The sequence below is a fragment of the Heloderma suspectum genome, chromosome 1, assembly GCF_057233095.1.
Source record: "Heloderma suspectum isolate Gila_16-S chromosome 1, 16-S_ref, whole genome shotgun sequence".
In the NCBI taxonomy this organism is placed as follows: Eukaryota; Metazoa; Chordata; class Lepidosauria; order Squamata; family Helodermatidae; genus Heloderma; species Heloderma suspectum.
Genome location: NC_139458.1, coordinates 251,933,038 through 251,960,482, shown reverse-complemented (window position 1 = coordinate 251,960,482; position 27,445 = coordinate 251,933,038). Strand labels below are relative to the sequence as shown.

Here is a 27,445-nt window from a genome sequence, read left to right as displayed (position 1 = left end):
TTGAGCCCACAATCTGAAGCCCACAAATGCATTTAGATCAGTGGCAGGGAAGGTGTGGCTCTCCAATTGTTGGACAGCAACTCCCATTGCCCTTGACAGCATAGTCACTGGTGAAGTATGATGGAAGTTGCAGTCCAACATCTGGCGAGCCACGTTCCCCATCCCTGATTTAGAGTATTTGTTTACTTTTATCTTTTTTGTGTGTGGCTCCATCCTAAGAGAAGATGCCCTGGAAACTGGCCTAGATACCCCATTTTCAAAGAGTAGGTTTGCCTCAAACCTCTCTGAACAGAACTCCTATTATTAGCATTAATATAAGTATAGAATAAAGTCTATGAAGATCCTACATGAAGAACAGAATTCCCCCCACCCCCTCTGCAACAATAAAATCAAGATTAACTTCTCCTGAAATATGAAATCCAATAGACTTGTTGGCTAATACCAAAAAATCTTTAAGGCTCCATTCTGATGGACAGGAAAATCCTTTTTGTACTCTATGAAAGAGAGTTCACAAATGACTTTAACAGTTCCTTGAAGTTAGTTACAATGAGTGGGTTTTGGTTTTTTAAATCTTTATTATGTACAGAATATGTATATGCCTCCATTGTAGGTCACAATATTTTTTCCATTTGTATTTCTACAAAATATATACTGCTGCCTCTATACATGTGCAATTCTAAATAAGCCCTGAGTAAATTTTAAAGCACAATAAAATAACTTTAATTCTTATTTTTGCAGCTAAGGCTCAGTTAATGAGATAGTGTTACACCTTTCTGGAAAAAAGTTAAAAAATAAGATTCCATGCTGAATGTCTTTTATGCATAGCCATGAGCACTGTATGATGCATAATATACACTTACAATCCATGTAATTAGAAAATGTGAAAAAACCCGATCTCACATTTTTCAATAGTTGTTGCTTACTTTTCCTTTAAATTAATGGAAAAAAGTCTTTACATCAGGGTAATCAGGTATGGAAGACCTACAGGATTTTAAGTAATCCACAGTATATATTTTGTAAACATTCAAATTTAAGGTGATATGCAGAATATGAAAATGACATGATCAAATCGATGAAGTGCAGTTCTTAGGATGCACATAGAACAACAGTGCATAAATTCAGTTTTAAAAATTGGAGCAGAACAAAAACAGGAAACCTACTTGGGAATAAGCTTGTCTGGCTGTTTAGAGCATAATCAAAGTCCTTGGAAGTGGTAATGGGAGGCTGTAACAAATTGCCAGAAAACGTGTGCAAGAAAGAACTTCAGCTGTTGGGTGGATCCAAACAGCATGAGAAATTTGTATCATCTCAAACCAACATGCAGTAGCAAACTGTTTCCATATTCTATGCCAGAAAATGAACCAGGTCTAGGCAGAACTGTTAAAAGGCTGCTTTTTAACAGCCAGTATTTCTGGTGGAAATTTTCCAGGGATGCAAAACAATCTGTTGTATATTATTTTTACTAAGCGTGTAAAGCAGAAAGGAAGACAAGGCTATGAGTTTATTCTTCAAATAAGTAGTGAGGTCTCCAATGGTTAACCAGTGCCATGGCTGCTGTAGTCAAATACACCTTTCTTGAAGAATGATGAAAATTCACAAATATCATGTTTTGACAGGGTCAGGTCCTCTTTATTTACATGCAGTGGGGATGCTGGAGTGTTGAGCATTGTGCCAAAGAAGTTTCTGAGGTATTTCTGAGAAGGAAAAGGAAGCCAGGATCACAACAGTGACATGGAGAATAGATTACTTTGGTTACAGAAGTATTTAAAGAAAGAGAAAAACACTAGAAAATTAGGAAACACACCGGAAATATAAATACTTTTAACATGTGAAATGGATGCAAACGCTAAAGAAGCCAGGACCCAAAGAACTGTAAAACTAGTTCCATAAGGCTAATGATTTCTGAAAATGAGAGACATTTGAAATGCTGTTTGTGACATGAGATGAGGGTAAGCAGTACAAAGAAAACAAGTCATACATTCTACTAGGCTAGCACAAACACCTTGTGTGAGCCTACAATGCTCTTTGGATATTGTTATTAGCAAGCATCTTCGTTTGATGAATAAAGGCCAAACTACATATGACACGGAAGACCTATGATTAGGATCTCCCACATTTGGAGGGAGTACCAGAGGCAGTGAGCCTATGTACACCAGTTGCTGGTGGACATGGGTGGAAGGGTGCTGTTGCACTCATGCCCCGCTTGTGGGTTCCTGGTCGACAGCTGGTTGCCACTGTACTGGACTAGATGGACCCATAGTCTGATCCAGCATGGCTCTTCTTATGTTCTTATGAGGGGGAGGGAATAGCTGTGAGGAGGCACACATCATGATGGGACCCCAATGATAGCATGTTTCCCATGTTCTGGAAAACATGCCACCGGAAGACCATTTTATAAAAAAAATCTCCTTTGTAATGATGAAGATATTGAGAAATGCATTCCTTTTGAAATAGAAAAGACTTTACATCTTCTGGTATCTGACTTTTCATATCCTGATTTCATTTCAATATGTACAATTTCTGAGTGTCTATATTCATAGGAATCCAATACATCACAGGGATCAACTTTTCTTGATTGAAAATGCAATTTTCTCAGAATTAGTTATGTCCTGAATGTGATGCAGTTTCAGCTATTAATATTGATAAACAGTTGGCTACTTACCCATGGTCATTTATTCTAAAGATAATGTATTATCTATGCATAATGATTTGTACCAATCTAACCTATATTTTTAACAGTTTTTCAAGTATCCATCTAGTCTAAAAGCATTGCTTAAAAGCATAAAAGCTTCAACAATGAATACAATAGCTATCTTCTCCTGAAACTTATTCCACATTTCTAGTAATGTATTGATGATATAACAGTATACAAATACGCTGCTTGATAAAACCACATAAATCCATCAACAGAATTGAAGGAAATACTTTTCTTCTTTAGAAAACCACTGTAGTAACAAATTAAGGGCAGTATCCAATAGTACCGCTCAGCCTCCACCATTTCTGTTGCATTCACTGCTTGTGAAATGGGGAATTTGCAGTTCTAAAAGTAACTCTGGAAACAGAAATGCTTGTTTCTGGAATGGGAGTGGCCAGCAGAGCTCTGTTTTGCAAGCTCTGCTAACCTGTGCTCTTCCAGAAATGAGTGTTTCTGCTTATTTCAGATTGCTTCTGGATCTGCTAGGTTCCCATTTAACTAGCAGCAGGCCCTGCTACCATGCAGGCAGTATTGGATACTGGCTTAAATATACTAGCATAATAATATAGTTTAATAATTGGAATGCCCAACCACCGTTTTTCTTATATTTACAAGCAAATCTTTGATTTGACTCTCACTTCTTTTCTTTCCCAGAATAAAACTGGAAACAATAATATAACGGGAGACAGCTTTGCCTAGTACTTCTAGAAATAGTAACCTTTTCAGAAAATGCACTGTCGATGCTCAAAGAGGCACTTGGGCATGAGTTTATTCACTTCTGCATAATTAGGACCAAACCGAAATGCCTGTATTATGTATGTTTTAAGACCATTCCAATCTGTCAGATACCTTTTTGGCACAAGAAAATGATGGTGTCTTAACTTCCTTAATATACTTGATGGAAGGAGCAATTCTGTGTCCCCTAGACAGTGTCTGGGGACATAGGATTTTTCATATTCCTGGCTCTGCACTCGAGGACAGGGCTGCAAGCCAGAAAACTGTGCTCCCTTCCCCCTTGTAGCGGGTGTGGAGAGAACTGTGCTGGCTGCCTTTCCACTCTCGGTAAGCAGAGTGCAGAGGCGAGGGGGAAAGGAGGCGTTCCTGGGGTTGGGGAAGAGGTTGGGACAGCTGGCTTATGCCTTTTCCTATCACCACCCAGCCTCCTTCTCTCCTCCTCCCTGAAACTTCTGCTAGACAGGCAAAATCGCCCATCTAGCTAAAATGCAGCACAGGGGGCGCAAGGCTGGGGGCTTAAAAGTAGCCAGGACACATACCATAGGACTGCACCCTAAGACCTACATGTACTAGAAGTTAAAGGAATGACTGGGTGTGAAACGTGATTGATCTAGATGTATGGCTACTCAGTAACCTTACACAATTTTGCGGTGAAGAAGGGAGTTAAGGAGGGATATAGATTTATAGGACTATACACTAGTTTTGCTATTAATATAATACTCCATTACATTATTGGGAAATTTTCCCAGTCAAATGTATTTTGTTTCTTGCATTTGATAGGTTTCAGCAAGCAAATTTGCAAACTTCTTAGAGCATTCAAAAATAAATCTATTTATGCCTTCCTGTCTTATTCTTTAGCTTTTTATTTAGTTCTGTAACCTAATCTATATTAATCTTACTATACATTTCCTTTCATCTTAGCAAGCATGATTGGTTTTAAAGACTGAAGAAAAAACCGAATAGCTACTTTGTCTGGATTTTGAATATAAAGACTTGTATTCAACAATTTAATGTATACAAAGATTTGTATTATTTCTTTAGTAGAGTTAATATCCTATCTGATTTCTTTATTAGTGGAATACAATTTTTTCTTGTCCTGATTCCATCAGTTATTTTCCAACATTATCACCATATCCATATGACCATAAATATTTTTGTTTGGTGAATAACATACTTCTGTGGATTTTAGTTATTTCTAAAACTGTTAGTTTCTTTGTGTCAAACCCACAACTGCTAATCTTTTTTTAAGACCATCTAGTCCGGCCCTAAGACAATGTCCTATGTTACTCTTTAGGTGTTTCAATACTGCTTCGTTTACCAGCACTTTGGAAACTTCAGTGAGATGATCAGAGATTCTGGACTGCATTAGGTACAATATTCAGATTTATTCTACCTGAATTCCACTAACTATATTTATAAGAACGTAAGAAATCTCTTCCTCTCTGATGATAAAAGCTTTGTATTATATAAGAAAAGGTAAAGGTGTCCCCAACCAGTTGTATCCGACTCTAGGGTGCGGTGCTCATCCCCGTTTCTAAGCCGAAGAGCCAGCGCTGTCCAAAGACGCTTCCGTGGTCATGTGGCCGGCATGACTGAACACCGTTGCACAGAACGCTGTTACCTTTCCCGCTGAGGCGGTACCTATTTATCTACTTGCAATTTCTTGCTTTCTAACTGCTAGGTTGGCAGAAGCTGGGACTGAAGACGGGAGCTCACTCCGTCACGCAGCACTCGGGTCTCAAACTGCTGTCCTGCCGACCTTCCAGTCTGCAGTTCAGCGTCTTAGCCACTAAGCCACCATGGCCTTTTGTATTATATACCTTCCTTTTTATCACCACCATGCTACAGGTGAAGAGTAATTAAATGCAAAGAAATTCTCAGTTCTAAACAGGTAACAATCAACATATTTTCTGGGAAAATATATTCCTTTAGAAAAGTCAATGGCATAAAAAATTGTAAGTGACAAATTATTATGTCATGAAGAAAATTTATGCAAAACATATCAAACACTTGGTGAAAACATTATGATATCTCAGGGGGATTATTAAAAGCACATGAAGTGTCCAAATGCATTGTGGCAATGAAATGTATGTAGGAAATGACATCTGATGGCGACTAATTCAAAAACTAAGATTTAATGTAAGCAGCTGTAAGGAAAAACTTATACATAGTAAAAGGATCAAAGCTTGCTTCGTTACAAACTGGATAATGATAACAGCCTTGCTGTATCCCCATGACATTGCACACTAATCATGGACTCAGGGGGGAGATAATCTATTTAGTACAATATCCTTTGAAAAGTGTACAGTTCAGAGAGCTACATGGAGCATCTAATTTATTTTGAGAAGTATCTCCCCAATAAAATACAGCCTCCATTTTTAGTAGTGGTTTCTCTATATAAACTTAACTAGCTTCTCTAGTTACTGCTAATGTTCTCAGAAATGAATTATGCTAATACTGCACATTGCACAGATAACCAAAAAAGTTGGCATGTAAGCTTGGGGGGGGGGGTGGATTTTGTATTCAAGTCTCCCCACATGTTACATTAACATTCATACGAACACTTTAAAAAGATGCATGAAGAAGTTCCTTTAAAAAGAATGCCAATAGACAAGGAGTAATTTAAAGCAGGGAACAGATGTTGTGCCAGCATTAGTCATAATTAGTTCACAAGGCAAGGTCTCTCTCTCTCTCTCATACACACACACACACACACACACACACACACCGCTCTCTCAATGAGGGGACGAAATTAAATTTTGGATGCAGCAGACAAGTTGTGGGGATAGCAACTATTGGTGCCCCTATAAAAGGCACTGAAGCTCCTGCTGGTTTTGAAGTTCAGAACCCCTGTGGACTATCACAGAGGATGAAAAGAGCTCTTCACTACAGACTATGTACACAATATATTAAAAGCCATTTTGGAGAGGACAACACTTGCACCAACCCTATGCTTACACTTCTTTCTTTAAAAAGTTAAGTAATTCTATTAAGACCTAGCTTGTCCTCATATTAAAATCTGGGGCACAAACTATTCAGCTTTACATCCAAATCCATACTTCTGGCTTGTCTCTCCCACCGACAAGCCAGAAAAAGAATGCATGATTTGATTCTAGGATTATTTCTTTGGCTTGTCATAGAAGAGACAGGCCAGAAGTGCGGGTTCAGACATAACGCTAATCAACCTGGGGACAGAGTGTTCAGGACTTGATTAGCTGCTCCCATTGCAAGCATAGTATACAAATTCTTATAAATAATAAATGACACCAAAAGTGCAATCATATTTATCCCGACTCAAAAATAAGCCTGAATGAGTGCGTTTATAGGACTGCAGCCTAACTAGCAGGTTGCTATGCTTTGCATTATGTTGGTTTATAAAACACTATTTTCTAGCTTCCTCAACCTGCAATAATATATTTTAAGCATATATATTCATTCTTATTCTGAGAGCTAGGGTGACCAGATAAAAAGGAGGAGACAAATCCTGCACTTTAATGGTTATACAAATATCAAAAGTAAAGGAACTCTTCTTCCTTTGAATCTGGTCATTATCTCTCCATTTCCTCAATGTGTCCACCTGCTCTCCCTAATCCTTTCCCTCATATTACAATAAACCAAAAAACTAAAATACAGTGATGCCAATGATATGCCTCACCTATGGTCAGGGAACAACCTATTTGTGAGTCTTGGCCCACCACCTGAAGGCCAATGTCTTAGAAAATATGCACCAACATTTTAAATGATTATATCTTGACTTACAAGATTACTCTTTATTATCTTTACACATACACTACTTTAAAAACAAAACAAAAAACTGTTGATGAAAAGACATCACTTTGGAATGTACACAGATGATCAGGTTTATGAGTAAGTAATTTAATTAGATGTCTATAATTGGATTTTCTTCAATACACTGGACATGTACCTTCAAGCTTTACTGGTGTGGTGTTGCCCTTTTGTTTGGCTTCAACTCCTTTTTAAGCATCTTGCTGGCACACAGTTATGAAGACTGTTGACAGTTTTGCAAAGAGGTTTTTCTTACTGAATGTGTAAGGAAATGTTTTAAGGGAGCGCTCACTTCAAACTTCATTCGAGGCTCAACGCATGTTGCTACAGCACAGAGCTCTGACCCAAGATTTGAAAAGGTGATGGTACTGCCTTTTTGGTTTGTCCTACATTGTTATGCCCTTTAGACAGGCTAAATTGATCTATATTGTGTAAGCTATGCTTAGTTCACCTTCAAATCGTCAACCTTCCCATTCAAACACCCCTGAGAGGAAGAAGAAAAGTGTGAGAAAGCCTGCTAAAATTTAGATCTACTTCTTTATTGACTGAGCTGAGCAACTTTGCTCAAGCTTTAATTAGGGCAGGTGTGAAACTGTAGCCATTTAAAACCATATTAGAAATAATTTTAATAGGGAAGTTTTCTATAACTGGCCTCGAGTTCATGTGATATGCAATACATTAGCACCGAGATGACATTCTAACATTTTCTGCACCATCTCACAATGTGAGGTTTCAGGTTTTTATGCTATGCAACATAAATCTTAAGTTTAATTTAAAGTTATTAAAATTATTAAAAATTTAATAGCTTTTGGCAAATCAAGAAGAGCCATTATTGCTCTTTTGATTGTGACATATTAACAAGGAATGCAGTTCACTTACACTGTTCTCATAATCTATTGCAAGTGGTGACAATCTGTGAAGCAAACAGCAGAGCTTAACTGAAAAGTTTTCTTTTTTATCATTACTATTATATATACATACAGTGTTTTACATCTTGTGCACTGCAAACTACTATGAAGAAAAGGTTTGTGTTTGCAGCACTTGTAGCTTACAAAAGCAAGCAACTCTTTGAGGTTCTATTAATTTTCCCCCTACAGTTTACAGAAAGTTGTGTAATAAAACTAAACAATGCTTTGCTTCGACCCATCCCCTCCTTGCTTCAGTAATGTAAGCCACACTGAAATCTGAATTTCAAAAGAATATCAAAGGGCCTCATAAAATCATTTCTCCAATATAGTGGGAAGGCGGCTAGGCTACCTTCGTCTTTCTTCCCAGAGTGCCTCTGGGAAGTAAGATGGCAGTGGCCAGAACTCTGCTGCTGCAAAACCAGCACCTTTTGCAAATGAAAATAATGCACTCTTCTCTCCCAAAATGACAGGAAACAATTTGTATCACCCCTCTTCTTCCCATTTTGGGATTTGCTGAAATGAAATGAATTTGCTGAAATGCCAGCCCTACCTGTAGCTCTGCCTTCCCCAACTTGGTGCCCTCCATGTTTTGGACTACAACTTTCAGGATTCCTGACCACTGGCCATGCTTGCTGTGGCTGATGGGAGTTGAAGTCCAAAACATGCTATTGCACCCAGTTTGGGGGAAGGCTGCTGTAGCTGGTTATGACCTAGTGTTGATAACATGAGCTATATGTTGGAAAGACTTTGATTTAAATTTAAACTCCACCATAGTCTCTTTAAATCTTTTCCTGGTATGCGAGTATTGCAATAAGACTGTGGATCAGAATGGTTTCCACAGTCCTTTGAAGTTTGTATTTTCAGCAAGTTTTATGTAAGGGTGGGCAGACTTCCGGCTTGTTGGATCTACTTTGTATTTTATTAAAACACCAAGAACCACCAACCAGAGCCATTTGCAAAAGGCATGCATTTAAAATTAAAGAACGGGGTTCCTCTGAACATGTTCTGAGCCTAGGAAGTTGTTTGCAATACCGGAACTGAACTGGGCTCACAGTCCTTTCACACAAAAGTCAATTTCTGGTTACTCTAAATGTTCTTCTTTTCAGCAACTAATTCAGCTGAGGAAACTCATTTTGTTGTTATTGTTCAAAAGTTGGGAGCCTGAAACCCCCTGCTGCTTTATTGCAAATTACCCAGAGATCTACCAGTAGATCCTGTTCTACCTTCTGCCCTCCCCTGATGTAAGGAAATTGCTTCGAACCAGGGTGAAGCCATTACCTGTAGTTGCATAGGTAAGAGTTGCTGTTCTCACACTATGACAATCAAAACATAACATTACCTGCAGTGTCTACTGCAGTGGTCTCCATTTATTAGAGAATTTTCCAGTGCACCTCTGCTGGCATGAACACATAGTATTGAATTACACTGAGCCTCATCAATCAAATTAACTGTCCTAGCTGGTCAAGTTCAACCTGCCATAATTATCTGCAGTAATGCATCCAACTGCACTTTAATAAATGAAATTCATTTAGAATCCATAGGACTTAATATTCCTTATGTCTACACATTAAAGCTTATGTTCTTTGCTGCCAATGGTGGAAAACACTGTTTAGACTGTCAGAGGCAAGAAAACCTGTGATTTATAGTTTCTGTAGCTCTGTGAATCTGCTTTTTGGATGTATAAGACCATATTTAAAAAGATCAAAATAGGCCTAGCTACTGAAGGAAATCAATCTTTTCTCCTGAGCACTAGTTAAAACGTGTCCTGTCAAAATCTGATCACAGAAAACAACAAAGGAATTGAATTTACTACGCATCTTTGGGTCAGCAGTGACAGGATGTCATTTGCTGGAGTGGCCCTGGCAAACAGCTAGCCCAAGCGCTTGACATGCATCACCCTCATTTTCCTTTGGTGAAATCAAAAACTGAGGGATGATTGATAAGGTTGCTCTGAAACGGGACAAGACTGAAGTGTATCTTGCATCCTTGCTGGAGTGTTCCCTTTATTGATACACTTGCGCTCCGAACACTGCTGAGAACCGCTGTTTGAGAGCTATACAGGTACTGTATAGCCAACCACTGAGCAGGCAGGCAGAATTGAAGAATTTGTCCTGATCTGACAGCAAAGGAGATTGTATTAGGTTAAATAGGAAAACATTTTTTTAAAGACACCAACATTAGTTATGTCTTCGTTCTTTCCCACTAAGATGAAAACCGTCTTTGGCCACATGGAGATTGCTGGTATATAAATTATACTGTGGCACTTTTTAAAAGGTTAAAAATATATGATTGAGATGCAACATAAATTATAGCAATTTAGCAACCTTCTAAAAATTAAACTGGAAGAGCAAAAAAGGGGGGAGAGAGAGAGAGAGATGCCAACACAGGCCTACACTCAAACTGAAAATAATAAGCTGCCTTAAAGCAATGCTTGCAAAGCTGCAGCACCGGAATACCAAACAATTTTCTTAATAATTCTTTTTGAGCTGACATAGAACTAGTAGCTTTGACAGCTCTTCCTAACTGAGCACAGTTGCATAAAATTCTACCAGAGAAATAGTAACGTTTCACTTGCTATTATTTTTAGCAGCATTCATCCTTCCCTATTTAAATAGACAGAAGGGCAAACTCCACAGAATTCAAATACCTATGGGAAATATTCAGTGCTGGCCGTCTGTGTGCAGGCCCCACTGTTGCTTTTGTTCTGTGCCAGCCCCGCTGACTCCACTGCACAAGCAGCGTGCATCACTTGTGCAACGGAGATTTAGAGCTTCTCGGGGCAAGCCCCCAAATGACCAGAAATGCTTGTTTCTAAAACAGGGCAAAAGTCTGCTGGCTTGGCCTGTTCCAGAAATGAGCATTTTTTCTTGTTTCAGGTTGCCCACAGAAACACTACATCATGCAAGTGGTGGGCACTGCTTTCCGAACAGAACTGGCAGGACTGGCTGCATGTGAGCAGTTACCATTGGATTCTGCCCAATGGTTCGGTATGTGGATATTGATTATAATTTCTTTGAGATACTGAAGTAGACTTAATCCAAAGGGGATGAAGGAAACCGGACAAAAAAGGATATTACCTTGCTTGTCCCCCCGCCACACACACACCTGTGTTTATTCTGATGGCATGTCAGAGGACTGGATTCTGACAGTATAAATTTCACTCACTTGTGCAGCCAAACTACATAATTCCATCTTCTTTTAACACTATCTAGCATTAGATATCAATGTTTCCATTTACAATAACTTCAGTCTGATAAATCTACCAGCATATGTCCCCTCAGATTCTTAATAAACCGTACTGTACAGTAACATTTATGGCATCAGTGTGTAGGTAGCAAATGAAAGCCAGTAATTCCAATGTTTCACTGATCAAGATTTTTGCTAGCTTTGGATGGAATCTGATGGTGTCTGTCTGCCAATGGAATGGACACCACTGGCAAAATAAATTCCCCTCCCCCTGCAGCCCTCAAATCTGCTCCAGAGAGTTGGGGGACCCTCCTGAGTGGGGGCAGGGGGAGACAGGGAAGTCCTAGTTTTGTATCTTTTGCATCAATGCATCTTGAGTTTTTCAGGCAAGTGGCGGAAGAGCACATGACCATATGCTGAATCCATTTTGCAGGAACTAGTTCCACAAGGATCTCTACAATCGGAAAATTGATTAAAAAATACTTTATGAGAAAAAAATTAATTGTGTTAATTAACCCTAAATATAACAGGGCAAAGGGAGTTAGGAAAGGGGAAGTCAGTAAGACAAAATGTATTGGCCAGTATCCAAATCAAGAAAAGCACTAACATAAATTACATTGCGTTAGTGTAAGGAACCTCTAGTGCAATGCCAATAGCATTAGCTGCTGTGACAGTATTCCCCAGAAAGCACGTTGTGCCAGCTAACACTATTGGCATTGCACCAGAGAGGTCCCTTATGCTAGCACAACGTAATTTACGTCAGCACTTGTCTTGACTTGGATACTGTCCAATGTAAGACATATTTTCACACAACTTTTGCTAGTGAACCACCTAATATGAATGGAATGAAAATAACTTTCAAAACCTCTTTCTACATCCCTTGCAAAAATACAATATTGCAGTGCACTGCTGCATTGAAAAATAATATATGCCAATAAAACCCATGAGCTTGAAAATCAACTAAAAAGCCCTTATCCAGAGAATATTAGGTGTGTTTAATTCCCACTGAAATCAATTGGATACAGTTGTCACAACTAATTTAAGTCCCATTGATTTCTCTGGGACTTAACACGTGAATAATTTTCTTTGGACTAGGACCCAAATCTCTAACATTTCTGCATATATAGAACATCTGGGATAGATGAGAAGGAATTTAAAACTTCTGTATTTTAATTTAGTGCAACTAAACAGAAGTCATCTATGTAAAGTCATCTATGTATTAATTTGGACACTGATACAAAACACTTTCTATATTGATGATTTTTTCTGTAAAGGTGGCATGAGTAGTACAGAAGAGTTTCGTATTAAGAGCCACAATTCAAACAAATTATTTCTGGTTCTTCTGTAATGAGAAATCAGTATTAGGAGGAAATGAAACTAAACACTATTGCAGTCCTTCTCCTCGCTGTATGAGTGTGTAAAAGGTTTAGTGTTACATGAGAACTGGGCCTTTAAGTACCATCTTAAGACGTTTCTTATTTTTCCAAATCTTCTCTAGTTTGCTGAGATGTGTCTCTTTTCCTCAACTGTCTTTCTTTACCTCCTTTTTCTCATGTCTGTCTCGATTTTAAGCCTCCAGACAGGGTTTTGGATATTGTAAATCCTAATTTATATACCATGCAGAACTTCGGGCAGTATCCAATACTGCTGCTGCTCTCCTGCTGTTTCTGTTGCGCCAGCGGGACAGAGACCCACCATGAGCAAAACAGGAGGGGAGTGCTTCCTAAAGCAAACATGGAAAGGAGTGGAGATGCTTATTTCCAGAATGGGACCGGTCAGCAGAGCTCCATTCTACAAGTTCTGCTGACCTGCCCTGTTCTAGAATCAAGCATTTTGGCTTGGTTCCATTTACTTCAGGATACTCTAGCTTCCCAATGCATGCTAGCGGATGGGGGGGGCAGTGTTGAATATGCTCTTGAGAAATAAATATGCCCACCCTCAGCATCTGTGAAAGAATGGAAAAAAGTAAGCAGGATAATGGTAACACTGAGTAGGGGCAACAGCAGTATTGGCTCCAGGATTTTGGGGGCTCCCATACAAGACACACACAATTGCCCCCAGCAGTGCAGCATCACACCTTCTGGCATTATGCTGGCAATACAATGAGGAGCAATGGGTATCAGCAGCACAGGCAAATGTTATTACTGCCATATCTGACAATGAAGCAATAAGCTACCACTACATTGCTCAAAAAATGTTGAAGCGGCATTATAGCATGGACATGGAGAAGACTCAACTATATACTATACCAAGACATGCTGATTAATAAGTTGCACAGTACGTTGGCAAAACTCTGCACATCCGATAAGGCATCAAATGTAATACGTTGCTTTAATAGCAGCGTATGTAGATAGACATACTCCACTTGTCTCATAAAGTACGCTGCAGCCTGTGTGCAACCTGGGTAAACAAGTAGCAGCCCCACCTTTATATATAGCCATGGATGATTTTTTTTAAAAGATTGCTTTTCATAAAAGGTTTGGGGTGACTGCCGAAACTGCTGATTTGTTAAAGGAAAGTGCATTCCGATGTTACACAATTCCACATAAATGAATTAAATAAAATATCTCCATATTTAGCAAGTAATTTTTTACTTTGCAAGAGGAGTAATTTTAATATTAACTGTTGGCATCCTTTGCTTTCCCTCACTTTAAATGCACATGCTCTGCCAGGGTTTAAAAAACGTACAAATAATGACAGCATTTCCCTATTTATAGTTATCAAATGGCATGAATGGATAAACAACATTAACTTCTATTCATTAACTTTAATCAACAAAATTCTTGGCTGTGTCAGTCAAGGCAGATTTAATCAAGCAAGGCTGGCTCTAAAGTTAACACTGCAGTACTTAAACTGCAGAACAATTAATTTAGAGTTTACTTTGCAACAGTAGACCAGTAAATTGACAAAATAAGCCAGACAGTTAGGGTTAGTTCTCATTGAGCTGGTAAACCTATGTCTGGATGCGGTCACTTCAGACTGCAGGTTGGGGCTTCATATCCCAGACACTGATTTACCACCTCAGTGGTAAGACTAAAAGCCATGGGTTTTTAAGCCTCCTGCTTCATGGTCGTGTCAAACTATTGTGAAGAGTAGCAGCAAGGGAACCTGCATCACCTTGTGACTGTTTTCTGCCAGGAAACATCTTAGTCATTCGGCAATCTTACTGTTTTTATTCAAGTTTCTAATTGGAAATCTTTGGCCCACATGCTTATGGCTCAGAAGGTAATTTCTGAAGGATGGATTGAGTGTGATGGAAACGTTCATTCCATAGTATGGAACTAGGAAGAGATGGTGCTCTCTTTCCCTTTAGCATATGCGCTCTAAGCAAATTATGACAAGTCCCACAATGGGGAAGGTGGGACAGTGCTTCCTGTTCATGTTTAGAGCTCTACAAGGTTCCAAGCTGGGGATGGTGCATGGCATATCTGATGGAAGAGACTTCACAGAATGCAAAAAATGAAAGAACTGTTAGAGGTAAGAAACTTTGTTCTGTGTTTCATTTCTGAATAAGCATCTCCTCCTCCAACAACAAACCCACAAATTGGACAGGTTCACACTTATCCCATGGAAGATCCTCTCCGGGTGGTGGTTGAGGAAAGTGCACAGGTTTCTGCAAAGAAACTGCCATAAGAAAATGCATATAGTTAGACATGCATTCCGTGACTGGAAGCAGTTTGCTGTTCCCAATACAGCAGCAGACAGCGTTATCGGTATGGTAGCCCCCAAAACTGGTTTCTACACAGGAATTACATATGCTAGACTCACGTGCTTGCTTGTAAATTACCAGATGAATTTGAACGATACTCCTATGCAGCACTGATGTCAGTGACTATGTGAGAAGTTGCTTAATCAAAAAATAAACATTTAATGACCGATGTCATTTTCTTGCTTCCCAATTGAATGTGGATATCTAATCCATGTTAAAGCTGAACAGTAGATGATTTTCATGCCTCGGGAAGCCCTGGTGCTCGACCACAGAGCAGTGATCAAATTTTACAGCCAGCCACCTGGTGCTAGTGGCCTTCTGCACTGTCCCTCTAGGTGACAAGTAGAGACAGTATCTCAGCTGCTGCCTGCTGATTCAACAAAGAAGTCTTGTATTGGCCTAGTGACCTCAGACTGATGTGATAGTCTGGGTATGGAATGAAATGACTTTATACATGAAATGAAGATACTGACTGAAGTTCTAGATATAAACTCAATTCATGTGGTTGACTTCAGGATGTACTGTGGGGAAGGCTACTTGGACCCTAGCTAAACGTTTGGCCTAAATTCTCCTTTGCCAAAAAGTGCTGAGTATCTTGCTCAGAAACAAGGTCTTAATAAAATAAAAATGGGCAATACATATCAGTACCAAGGACACAACAATTACTTCATAAGCTTATCTGGATTTTTAAAAGCAACAATAGATCTAGTATTAATCAATAGCTAATTAAACATTTCTCTCCCTGACACACAATGTTGATAAGCATGTTAACATTAAATTATCCACATGGAGGAAGCAATCCTATGGCCGCTAGACAGTGGCTACACAGCCATAGGATATGCTGTTTTCCGGGAACCGACCTCCCTCCACTTCCGTGCTGTCTTGGAGGCAGTGTGGAACAGCTCCATCCACCACACTTGCAAGAGGAGAGTGGAGCGGCCGGAAAGGGGTGTGGCTGGGGGAGTTCTGGGGCAGGAAGATCGTAATTGCCTGTATGTGTTGTACAGCAGCCTCCTTCCCTGCTCCATCCTCCCGCAGCTAGACATCTGCAATCGGCTGTCTAGCCAAAAAAGCAGGGCAGGAGAAGCGCGGAGGGAACGATCCCCTCCGTGCTTCTCCTGCCCTGCTTTGGATAGGCGGTCACCTCCGAGTTCGGAGGCGGCCACCTATCTGGATAGGATTGCTCCCTTAGTTGCTCACTCATAATATAATCTTGCAAATATAGTGTCTCCACAGTCTAAACAATGAAGGATAAAGAGACAGAACATTCACATTGCTCCCATAGTGGGCTGCTCTCCTCACTAAGGAAGCATGCCAGTGTTTCCTCTCCAATCTCAAGAAGAGAGAGAGAAGTAAGAGGTTCACCTGTCCCTCCCCTGCCTCAACAAAATGAAGACACACACAAATTCCCTGAATACATACACATGATCCAATGCCATTGGGAAGCTTGTATATATATCACAATCACATGGATCTTTCCTACCACTTGGTACTCTTCCTCTCATCAGGGAGCCAATCAGGTGGGTAAGACCCACATGATCGGTCCTGCCCAATTCCCCAATGGCACGAGATCAGACCACAGGGGAGCAGTCTCTATGTCACTGGATGTATGAGGAAACTACTGTGTGCTCAGTTTGGGAGCAGACAGAGCAGGCTATTGTGTTTCCTCACATGCTCTCTCTTTCTATAATGAAACATTACAGGTGACCTAAGGTGACCTGCAAAGTAGGAGTTGGGGGCACTGTGCTACAGGGGTTCCACTCCTACCTGCAGGGCCAATTCCAGAGAGTGGTATTGGGGTATTCCTGTTCTACCCCATGGCTATTAAGCTGTGGGGTGCCACAGGGTTCTATTCTATCCCCCATGCTGTTCAACATCTATATGAAGCCGTTGGGTGAGGTCATTAGAAGTTTTGGGGTGGGGTGTCACCAGTACCCTGATGATGCTCACCTCTATTTCTCCTTGTTGTCGGAGTCAGCTGAGGCGGTGAAGGTGCTGGACCAGTGCCTGGAGCCTATAATGGGCTGGATGAGGGCCAATAAACTGAAGCTAAATCCTGACAAGATGTAAGCTCTGTGGATTGGTGGTTCCTGAGTCTGGGAATCGAGTAAGCGGCCTGTCCTGGATGAGGTTGCGGTCCCCCTGAAGGAGCAGGTGCGTAGCTTGGGAGTACTCTTAGATCCATTCCTGTCACTGGAGCCCCAGGTGGACTCTGTGGCCCAGAGTACTTGGGGCCAGCTTCGACTGATCTGCCAGCTATGGCCTTTCCCAGACAGAGATAACCTAGCCACAGTAGTACATGCGCTGGTAACTTCCCGATTAGACTACTGTAATGCACTTTACGTGGGCCTGCCCTTGAAGACGACTCCAAAGTTGTAGCTAGTGCAAAATGCAGCACCTAGACTGTTGACCAGAATATCTGGTAAAGATCATTAGGTGTGGACGAAAGTCACTTACCTGTCATCGAAGCTTGTTCGCGGTGGGGGGGGAGGCGCTTCGCTGCTCCCCCCGCGAAGTTCAGGCCGGGGGGGGGAGGCTTCCCGCCTCGCCCAGCCGAAATTCAGGCCGGGGGGGGAGGCTTCCCGCCTCGCCCGGCCGAAATTCAGGCCGGGGGGGAGGCTTCCCGCCTCGCCCGGCCGCGAACTCCAAAGTTAAAAAACAAAAACAAAACGCCCCCGTGATAGGCTACGTGACGATTAACGTAGCCTATCATGGCTAGATCTGCAAAGTCAGCCGTGATAGGCTATGTTAATCGTCACGTAGCCTATCACAGGTGACTTTAAAAAAAAAAAAAAGCACGTACGCTAATGGTGGCCCCCATAGGGAGCCGCCATTCGCGTTCCTTATTTGGTCGCTGTAGTCTACGTAAATCTTTACGTAGACTACGGCGACCAAATAAGGAACGGGAATGGCGGCTCCCTATGGGGGCCGCCATTATCCATACGCGCTTTTTTTTTAAAGTCACCCGTGATAGGCTACGTGACGATTTACGTAGCCTATCACGGCTGACTTTGCAAATCTAGCCGTGATAGGCTACGTTAATCGTCACGTAGCCTATCACGGGGGCGTTTTTTTTTTCTTTGATTGCAATGGCGGCGGCGGCAGCCGGTCCAAAGACCGGCTGCCGCTCCCGCCCCGCACGAACACCCGCCGAACCGCTGGCCGGACCCGCCGCCGGGACATTCGGCAAAGGTAAGTCCCGTCCCGGGGGGGGGGGTGCGGGGGGCGGGGGGGTGCGGAGAATTTCTCCCCGAAACTTGTTCGGGGGGCCAAACACGTTGGCGCTCAGCCCCCCGAAGTTTCGGGGAGAAATTCTCCGCCATCCCTAAAGATCATATAACACCACTTTTAAAGGAATTGCACTGGCTGCCAGTATGCTTCTGGTCAGAATTCAAGGTTCTGGTGCTCACATTTAAAGCCCCAAGTGGTTTGGGACCTCGATTTTTGAGGGAGTGCCTCTCCCTAGATATGCCTACCCGAGGACAGAGATCTGTTGGAGGGGCCCTCCTCTGCGACCCACCAGTGCGAAACATACATCATGGTGGGACATGGGAGAAGTCCTTCTATGCTATGGCACCCCAGTTGTGGAATGCCCTCCCCTTGGAGGCTTGATTGGCATGTACGTTGGTTTCATTTTAGTGCCAAGTTAAAACTTGGCTTTTTACCAAAGCCTTTGAGGGCTTAATGCATTCTCTAAAGTTGCACACTCTTTTAACTGTTTTATTGTTTTAGATTTTAATTGGTATTAAAACATTGTTTAATATGTTTTAGCTGTTTAAATTACTGATTGTTTTATACTGTTTATGTTGATTTTATTTGCACACCGCCCTGAGATCTTAATGATATAAAGCAGGATACAAATGTTTTAAAATCGACGGACGGATGGATGGACAGAGTACAGATACAGTAGTTTCAGCATTCTGCTGTGAGATTGTCATATTGCCCAAAGACATTTTTTTGTTGCTCACCAGAGTAACCAAGGAACCAGAGAAATGGCTAATTTCAAGGCTGACAGAACATACTGGTGGAAATTTGTTATGCTTCTGATTTGCCATTCTTCTACCATTTTCTATCCAAAATGTCCAAAAGTATTTCTATAGACCTTATTAGTATAAATAAATCTATTATCCCACATGGGATGGAGTTCCTTTTATTAGCTCTGTCAATCATTTTCAGTCTTCCAAGAATATCTGTTAAGATTGCGACATATACAAGTTTGTGTGACTTCCTTATAGTTGTCTTTATTAAACTGAAGTCTGTGGTTCACCTTTTTGGCATGGAACTACAGAAATGCAAGTAAAACTATAAACCACCCAAAACCACATACCATGCCAGAGAGCACACATTTATTTTTATATATAGTTCTTTGGAACAGTTGATTTTTCACTGAAATGTTCAGTTTCTGATGCTGCCCGGTCCCTCTCAAGAAACACAAGGCCCAGAGTGGAATAATATAGCTTATAGGTTTTACAGCACTGGTTTATGAATTCAGGTCAACACTATAATGCAAGAAGTTAACATCAGTTGATGCAGTCATGATAGTATGTTCTCCCAGCAGCAAAATTACAAGAATACTATTTGTGACAAAAGCTAACTAACGGCCTCTCCCACAGCATACCTGGCAACTCGACTGTCACATTAACACTTGCAGACAATGCCCACAAAGTACCCATGCATCAAAGACAGTGGCAGTAACTAGGGCAGAAGAACACTGAACTACTGAGATATTTCCCTGCCCCCAACCTGGTTGGGACAAGATATAGACCCTCAGCTCTGATATAACTGCCACCAGAAAGGGCATCTGAGGGCATCAGACACAATTTGATGAGCTGTCACCGTCTAGTGGTAGTCCCTCCCTCTCCCAAATGCCACCATGAGAAAGATTGCTGAGGAAACATCTTGCACTGAGGGAACAGGAGAAGAAGCACATTAAGTTTGAACTCAAAAGGAGAAGAGAAACTGCAGAAGAGAAGAAAGAAAAGAGGAACATGCCAGCAAAGAACAGGTTGGTCCAGAAAGATAATAGATGTGATGCAAACCTGAGTACAACTGGTTCCAGAATATATATATTCCTATCCATCTGGGCAACTGAAGCAATGATCATCATCACGCTTCTTCCATTCCCTTTCCTTGCATCTTGTGTCTTTTTAGATTGTAAGCCTGAGGGCAGGGACTGTCCAATTATTGATTTTTGTAAGCCTCTCTGGGAGCCTTTTAACTGAAGAGAGGGGTAAGAACGCTTTGAATAAACATATAAAAGGATACTGTGCTAGAGAATCCACTGTCATAGGTAATACAAGGTATGTGTACATGTCCACAAGCACTCATGCCCCCCCACCATGCCTTCAGCCATATGAGGCTGCCCAGTTTTTAAGATCTTTGGGTGAGGCCCTTCTTTCGATACCGCTACCTTCAGAGGCACGCTGGGTGGTGATGTGAGAGACGGCCTTCTTGGTGGCTGCTCCCAGGCTATGGAACTCCCTCCCAAGGGATGCTAGGTTGGCTCCCTCTCTGCTGTCCTTCCGCCAGCAGGCAAAGATGTAAATGGATCTGTTGGGATGGATGCTGTTTTTATTATGTTATTGCTGTGTTTTTATTGTGTTTTAATGTGTTGTTTTATGGTTGTTTTAATCAAGTTTTATTTATGATGGTAAGCTGCCTTGAGTGCTATTTTTCTTGGTAGAAAGGCAGGGTACAAATCAAATAAACATTAGGGATAACTGCTTCGAAAGGGTTCATCTAATTAGGAACTATTGACCTTACTCGCCCTCAGTAGCATTGTCGTATTAGCCCTCCTCTCTTGTTTGGATCCACACACAGAACATGGAAAGGGAGTGGGAACACACCAGCTTGCTCTGTCCTCTCACTTCTGTGCATTAGCTAGACCCACCCCAATCTCAGCATAATGGGCCAAAGCTGAGAATGGGGGTTCCTGATTATATTCAAAGCTCTCTACATATGCTCTGTTATGGTTGTAAAAACTCAACTCTCACCTCTGGCCCCCAAGAGTGGATATCAGGGGCAGAGCCAGCTGGCACAGTGCCATTCATTCTATATGTGGAGCCAAATATGAGAAGCTAACTATAGCCAAAACATATTTGGCTACATAGTGTCATGATGGCATCTAGTTCAATCCCCAATCAGGTTAGATTATCCATGTGACTCATCCAGGTACCAGAATGTTGTAGAAGAAGAAGCGGATAGGAAAAACAATGGCAGAAAACAGGTTTAAAAAGGTGAGCATCACAACAATTAAGGCTTTATTTATCTAGAGATATTTCTGCAGCTTCCCAAAAGTGCTACTTTTAACCCAATAACTGAAATATTAAAACATCTGGTGCAGCCTTGACTACTATGAATCTGACAGTCTCATCCTTTTTAGCTTCTTATATTCACTTATGAATGTGTGATCAAATCAAAGAGTTCCTCTCAAGGTCAAAATAAGTGACTTTCTTTGCTATATGGAACACAAGAAAAAAAATATCCTTTTTTGTGAAGATGACTTCTCTCGCTTCTTTGCCACATTAACCAGATGGCACTGAAACCAGCTCACTGAAAAAGAAGGTGCACCAATATATGGCACAAAGAAAGCCCAGTGAAATGTAGCTACTTGGTAGCTGACTGGAGAAAAATATGGCAATGGGATAGATAGTTCAAGTCCCACCAGGAGAGATGTTGACAAGACCTTCACAAGGCAAAGCTTATTTCACTGGAAGGGTACATGTTATGAAGGCAGAAGGTTGTAAATTAAATCCCTGGCATCTCCAGCTAGAAGAATTTCAGAAATCAGAGCACCCAGCTGAGATCTTGGAAATCCACTGCCAGTCAGAGTACACAATACTAGGTTAGATGGACCAGTAGTCTGTCTTTATAAGGCAGCTTCATATGTTTACATAAAACCAAATGACATGTGAAAATTGCTGGCCTCTTCATACATACACTGCACCAATAAAACACCCCAAATAAAGGAAGTTAACCAACGAGAACTGCAATAAAATGTTGCAGTGTGGGGTGCTCCTTGTTAGGATACTCCATTCCATTCCTCTTCCCTCCTGGTTTTTCATTCCCTACTCCCAGTCAGCTGGCCACTGAATATGCTCATATCTCTGTTCTAAATGCTCATCTCACATCTAACCTTTTAGCCCTGTAATGAACATACTTCCTATGAACTCCAAACATGCTGCCTCACAAGACCAGAATAATATTATGTATATGCCTCATTACTTTATGATCTACTGCTGCCATCTCCTGTGTTAAATGAAGCAGCAGCGTTTACCAATAGGTTATTTAATTTCTATCACGTGGAAATAATTCCTATTGGTCAAGCAGACAGAACTGTGTAAAAATATCTGCGTAAAGCTGTTGTAAAAAATTCTATTACCTCTAAGTGATTCCGCCGCTCTGCAATGACTCGTTCATCCTTGTTTCCAAAGAGCTTCTTGGGAGGAAATTCTAACATAGCCAGCTGCAAGAGACACCAGAAAATGAATTAGTTGACAACTGTTTCTTAAAAGCTATGAAACAGATACAGAGAGAAATTAATATTTATTTATTATTGTTTATTTGAAGGATTTCCACCCCACTCTTCAGCTCAAAAAGGCTCCCAAAGCAGTTTACAAAGATCAAAAATAAGACAGTCCTGCTTTCATACTTACAATCTAAAAGTCATGATACAAACAGAAAGGGATGGGAAGGGAGATGGTGGGTGTGTGAAGAGAAATCTTCACATGCATGGGAGAAATCTCAAGCATTCGTTCTTAGCTACAATGTTCTTATAATGACCAGCTGGAGTACATACATTTCAAAGACAGAAGTCAAAAGTTACTATTTTCTCAGCAGAACACGCATAAACTACTCTTACACCATTAGCATGCAATCCTATCCATGTTCAGACAGAGAAAAGTCCTACAACTCCCAATATCCCTCCAGTCAGCCATGCTGGCTGGGGCATGCTGGGAATTGTAGGACTTTTTTTCTTCTAAATGTGCACAGGATTGCGCCCTTAATGACAACTGCATTAAGTCTCTTCCGTTCATATTAATATAACCTTGGTGGGTAGGATACTAAGCCTATGTTAGCCATAGTATCACAGAATCTTGTAAAGAAGATATACCAACTAACAGCAAAGAAGTAATCACAATCTGCTTATTCCATCATTTCTGAGGCCTGACCTGACCCTTTGTAAAATCTCTAGTGCAATTCTATGCATTTGTACTCAGAAATCAATGGAGCTCTGTCCCATGGAGCTTATTCCCAAGTCAATGAGTATACTAGCACATTCTTAAAATGTTACTGCTGTAATGTGCTTAAGCTCTAATCTTTCTTCTCTTCTTGGAAATGATTTTTTAAATTAATTTATATAAAAGATTTATACACCACCTCTCCATAGATCCAGAGCAGATTCCAAGCAAACAAAACAATATTTACGTCTTACATTTTAAGCCAACAGAAAAAAATACTACCAAAACCAAAAAGCATTTTTTCTTAACTTCAACTTTGCTCAACAAAACTTATAAAACCTAGCCAACCACAACTGAAATGGGTGTACTTTCTAGCCTTTTCTGAAGACAGCTATACAATTATTTACACCAAGCTCTGCTTCTAGCAAATGACATCTCCTGAACTGATGGAAGATGAAGCAAGGTATGATTTGAGAAATGTAATTATCGTGGGAGCTAATATAGTAACAGGCAGTTCCTAGGATGTATGGATTTCAGGCTATAAAGGGCTTTAAAGGTTAAAGCCAACACCTTGAACTGGATATGGGAGAACACTGGCAGCCAGTGCAGGTGATGCAATATAGGCTCAATATGTTCATGATTTCCAGTATTCATAGAGGTAGGTAGGCAGGCAGATTTTGGACTAGCTGGAAGTTCCAGGTCATCTTGATGAGAAACCTACATAAAGTACATTGTATGGATCAGTATAGCAAGATCTTCTCTGTCTAAGGAGCAGAGCCTACACAGTTGGTAAAAAGCACCCAGGCAACCAGCACCAGCTGATTATCACAAAAGGAGAGCAGGATTCTTCATTTTCAATTTAGGGCAAAGCCTATGTTTTAGTGCCCACAATACAGTTTTGAAAAACTTTAAGAGAAGCAGATCATGAGCAATTTTTAATCTTTCATCATTGGATATTTGTGCATTATTTTCCATAGAGAAAAATATTAAAATAATGTCATGTTAAATGTAATTTAAGTCTCTTTAAATTCACAGGCTGAGATTGCTTCAATTTTTCAAGGAGTGTACCAGACTTTTGATCCTTTGTCCTAGTTCTCTATGCCTGATATGAGAAAAACCAGAAGTGGTCTCATTTTGTAGACTGTTTCACTTACTTTTCAGCTAATAATGAAAGAAAAAAAAATACGCCCTAGTTTTATGTTTTTGAAACTTAAACAATGTAACTCAAGCCTCATCTTCAGATCTTTTACAGAAGTCCTGAAACTCCTAGAGTAAAAAAAGTGGACAAAAAAGCTGTTAAGTTGGCAGTAGCACTATATATTTGGAACTCTGACAACTTTCTCATCTTCCTTGCCTTGGGAAATTTCTCCAGTAACTTATTTGAGGATAAAATAGCCTTTGCCTATGTTTCTATAGAGCTATCAAGAGGCACGATAAGAAAAGCAAAACTTGGTGAATGGTAGAAATGCTAGTTTTGCAACAAGTGGCTCTAAAACAGGTCAAATAATAATAATAATAATATAAATAATGCGGGTTGCTTACTTGTAACTGTAGTTCTTCAAGTGGTCATCTGTGCATTCACACACATGGGCTCTGCGCCTGCGCAGAGCCTCATTTGGGAACATTCTCTAGCTGAGGAAAACATTTTTGGTGGGAACCCTCCCACAACATCCACTGTGCATAACCCAGCAAGTTCCCGCCCGTTCCCTCAGCTCCTTGAGACTAATAGCCTTACCGGAGGAACTATCTCACTCTGACATCAACCAAAATAGTGACATCGACACCAACGCAGGGATGGTGGGTGGGTTGTGTGAATGCACAGATGACCACTCGAAGAACTGCAGTTGCAGGTAAGCAACCTGCATTTGGGGTGGGTTAGGGTAATTTTAGAAATGTGATGTTTTTAATGTTGAATTTTATTGTTTTGAACTGTTTTTATTGTTGTACATCGCTCGGAGTGGCTGGGTGACCAACCAGATGGGCGATTAATAAATTTAATATAAATAAATAAATTTCTTCTTTGTTGTCTCTGCGCATCACACACATGGGCGATTAACAAGCTGACTTACTGAAGCTGGGCAGGAATGTTGTCATGTGCTATTGGAGGATTGATGACAGGACTGCACGGCCAAACTGCAATCCTCCCTCACCCGAGCATCCAGCCTATAGTATGAGATGAAAGTTGGTGGCTTCAGCCATGTCACAGCTCTACACAAGTCTAGTATTGACACTCCCCTACTGAACTTGGTGGAGGTGGACACGCTTCTAGTGGAAAGAGCCTTTCTGGGACTGCCGAGCCCCAATCCCGCACGTTCATAGGCTACCTTTATAGTATGCATGATTCAAGAAGCAAATCTCTGAAAGGAAACCTGCAATCCCCTCTTAGTTCCTCCATAACAGACAAATAGTCTTTTGAGATTTACGAAAAGGTTCTGTCCTAGGCTTGTAGAAGACCAGTGCTTGACGTACATCTAAAGTATGGAGTGTTGTTTCACTCCATACTTTAGGAGTCCAACTGAGAGGGCGGTACTGGGAAAACACGTGGGAGGGACAATATCCTGATTCACATGAAAATCAGACAACCTCAGGTAAGAAGGATGGGTCGGTTCTTAACACCACTTTGTCTTTTTGGAAAATGAGGTATGGCTTGTCTATCCAAAGGCCACATAGCTCACTTGCCCTTCATGCAGTAGTTGTGGCTATTAGGAACGCCACCTTCCAAGACAGAAGCTGAAGATTGACCTTAGCCAATGGTTCAAACAGTTTCAAAGACAGGATCTTCAAAACAATGGATAAACTCCATTCCGGAATGAAAACCCAAGTTGGAGGAGCTAAATTTTTCAGACCTTGCAGAAACTGCCGTGTTGTTGGATATGTAAATATTATAAACCCATCAGTCGGAGTATGGAATGTTGAAATAGCAGCTCAGTAGACTCTAACTGAAGCGAGTTTAAGTCCTCTTCAGAAGAGAGTGTGGAGAAAGGTAAGTACAGCCGGTAGTGACACCGAGTAGGGAAAGCCTCGAGAAGATGCAAAGGCAGAGAAACTGTTCCACTTACTATTATATGCCTGTCATATAGACAGTTTGAGGGCCGCGTCCAACACCATTTCAACCTCCACAGGCAGGCAGGCTAACTTTACCGAAGTCTCCATGCTGTGAGACGTAGGGTATCGAGATCTGGATGACAAATGCGACCTTGATGCTTGGTCAGCAGTGTCGGTATTGATGGCAGCTGTAAATATTCCATGTTCATCAGATTGAGCATAGGAGCAAACCATGGTTGCCTTGGCCACCACAGCGTTATTAGGATACAGTCTGTGTTGTCCTTCCGAATCATTTGCAGCACCTTGGAAATTAGAGGAAATGGGGGGGGGGATGTAGAAGAGGCCTTCTGACAAAAGAACCTGAAGGGCATCCCCTAATGACTCCTTGCCCAGACCTCCTCTGGAGCAAAAATGGTTGCAAACTGTGTTCTGACTGGTAGCGAAGAGATCTGTCTGTGGCTTCCCTCATTTTTTGAAGAGAGAGCTGAGGATGGGACAAGACAGCTGCCACTCATGAGACATCTGACAGGTCCTGCTTAGCGAGTCTGCCAGGTTGTTGTCCTTCCTTGGTATGTGAAGGGCTGTGAGTGTAATTCCCCTTTCGATTGCCCAATTGAGAAGTTCGACAGTCATGTCCACTAGCGTTGGGGAATGAGTTGCTTGTTCAGATACCACAGCACCATGGTATTGTCTGTTAGTACCTGGGCATGCCCCTTCATGGATCACTGCCCCCTTCATGGATCACTGCCTTGTTGTGGGAAAGGGGCTTGTGTAACTCAGTGAAGCCATAAGCTATGCCGTGCAGGGCCACCCAAGACGGATAGGTCATGGTGGAGAGTTCTGACAAAATGTGGTCCACTGGAGAAGGAAATGGCAACCCACTCCAGTATTCTTGCCAAGAAAACCCCATGGAACGTATCACAAGGCTAAAAGAGATGAGGGAAAACACCCTCTCTGGAAAAGACCCTGATGCTGGGAAAGATTGAAGGCAAAAGGAGAAGGGGACGGCAGAGGATGAGATGGCTAGATAGCATCACCGATGCGATGAATATGAACTTGAGCACACTCCGGGAGAGAGTGGAGGACAGGAAAGCCTGGCGTGCTATGGTCCATGTGGTCATGAAGAGTCGGATATGACTTAACGGCTGAACAACAAGAACATGGGCATGGCTGTGAGAAAGGTGAGTTTCGAAAGCTTGGA

General features: G+C 41.3%; 1 protein-coding gene across 3 annotated transcripts in view; it reads right to left on the bottom strand.

Annotated features, from left to right (window-relative positions):
* Positions 1-437: 437 nt before the first annotated feature.
* KIF16B (kinesin family member 16B) overlaps positions 438-27,445 on the bottom strand; it is a 156,128-nt gene continuing 129,120 nt past the window's right edge. The window contains exons 25-26 of one of the 3 annotated variants that reach the window (XM_084824040.1): positions 22,401-22,484; positions 438-1,694 (exon numbers count right to left, since the gene is read on the bottom strand). In XM_084824040.1, coding sequence (XP_084680166.1) covers positions 1,536-1,694; positions 22,401-22,484 — 243 coding nt within the window. In that variant the 3' untranslated portion in view covers positions 438-1,535. Of the gene's footprint in view, positions 1,695-14,691; positions 14,935-22,400; positions 22,485-27,445 lie in introns of those variants that run through there. The other 2 variants (XR_014786291.1, XM_084824049.1) reach the window with 2 other exon arrangements.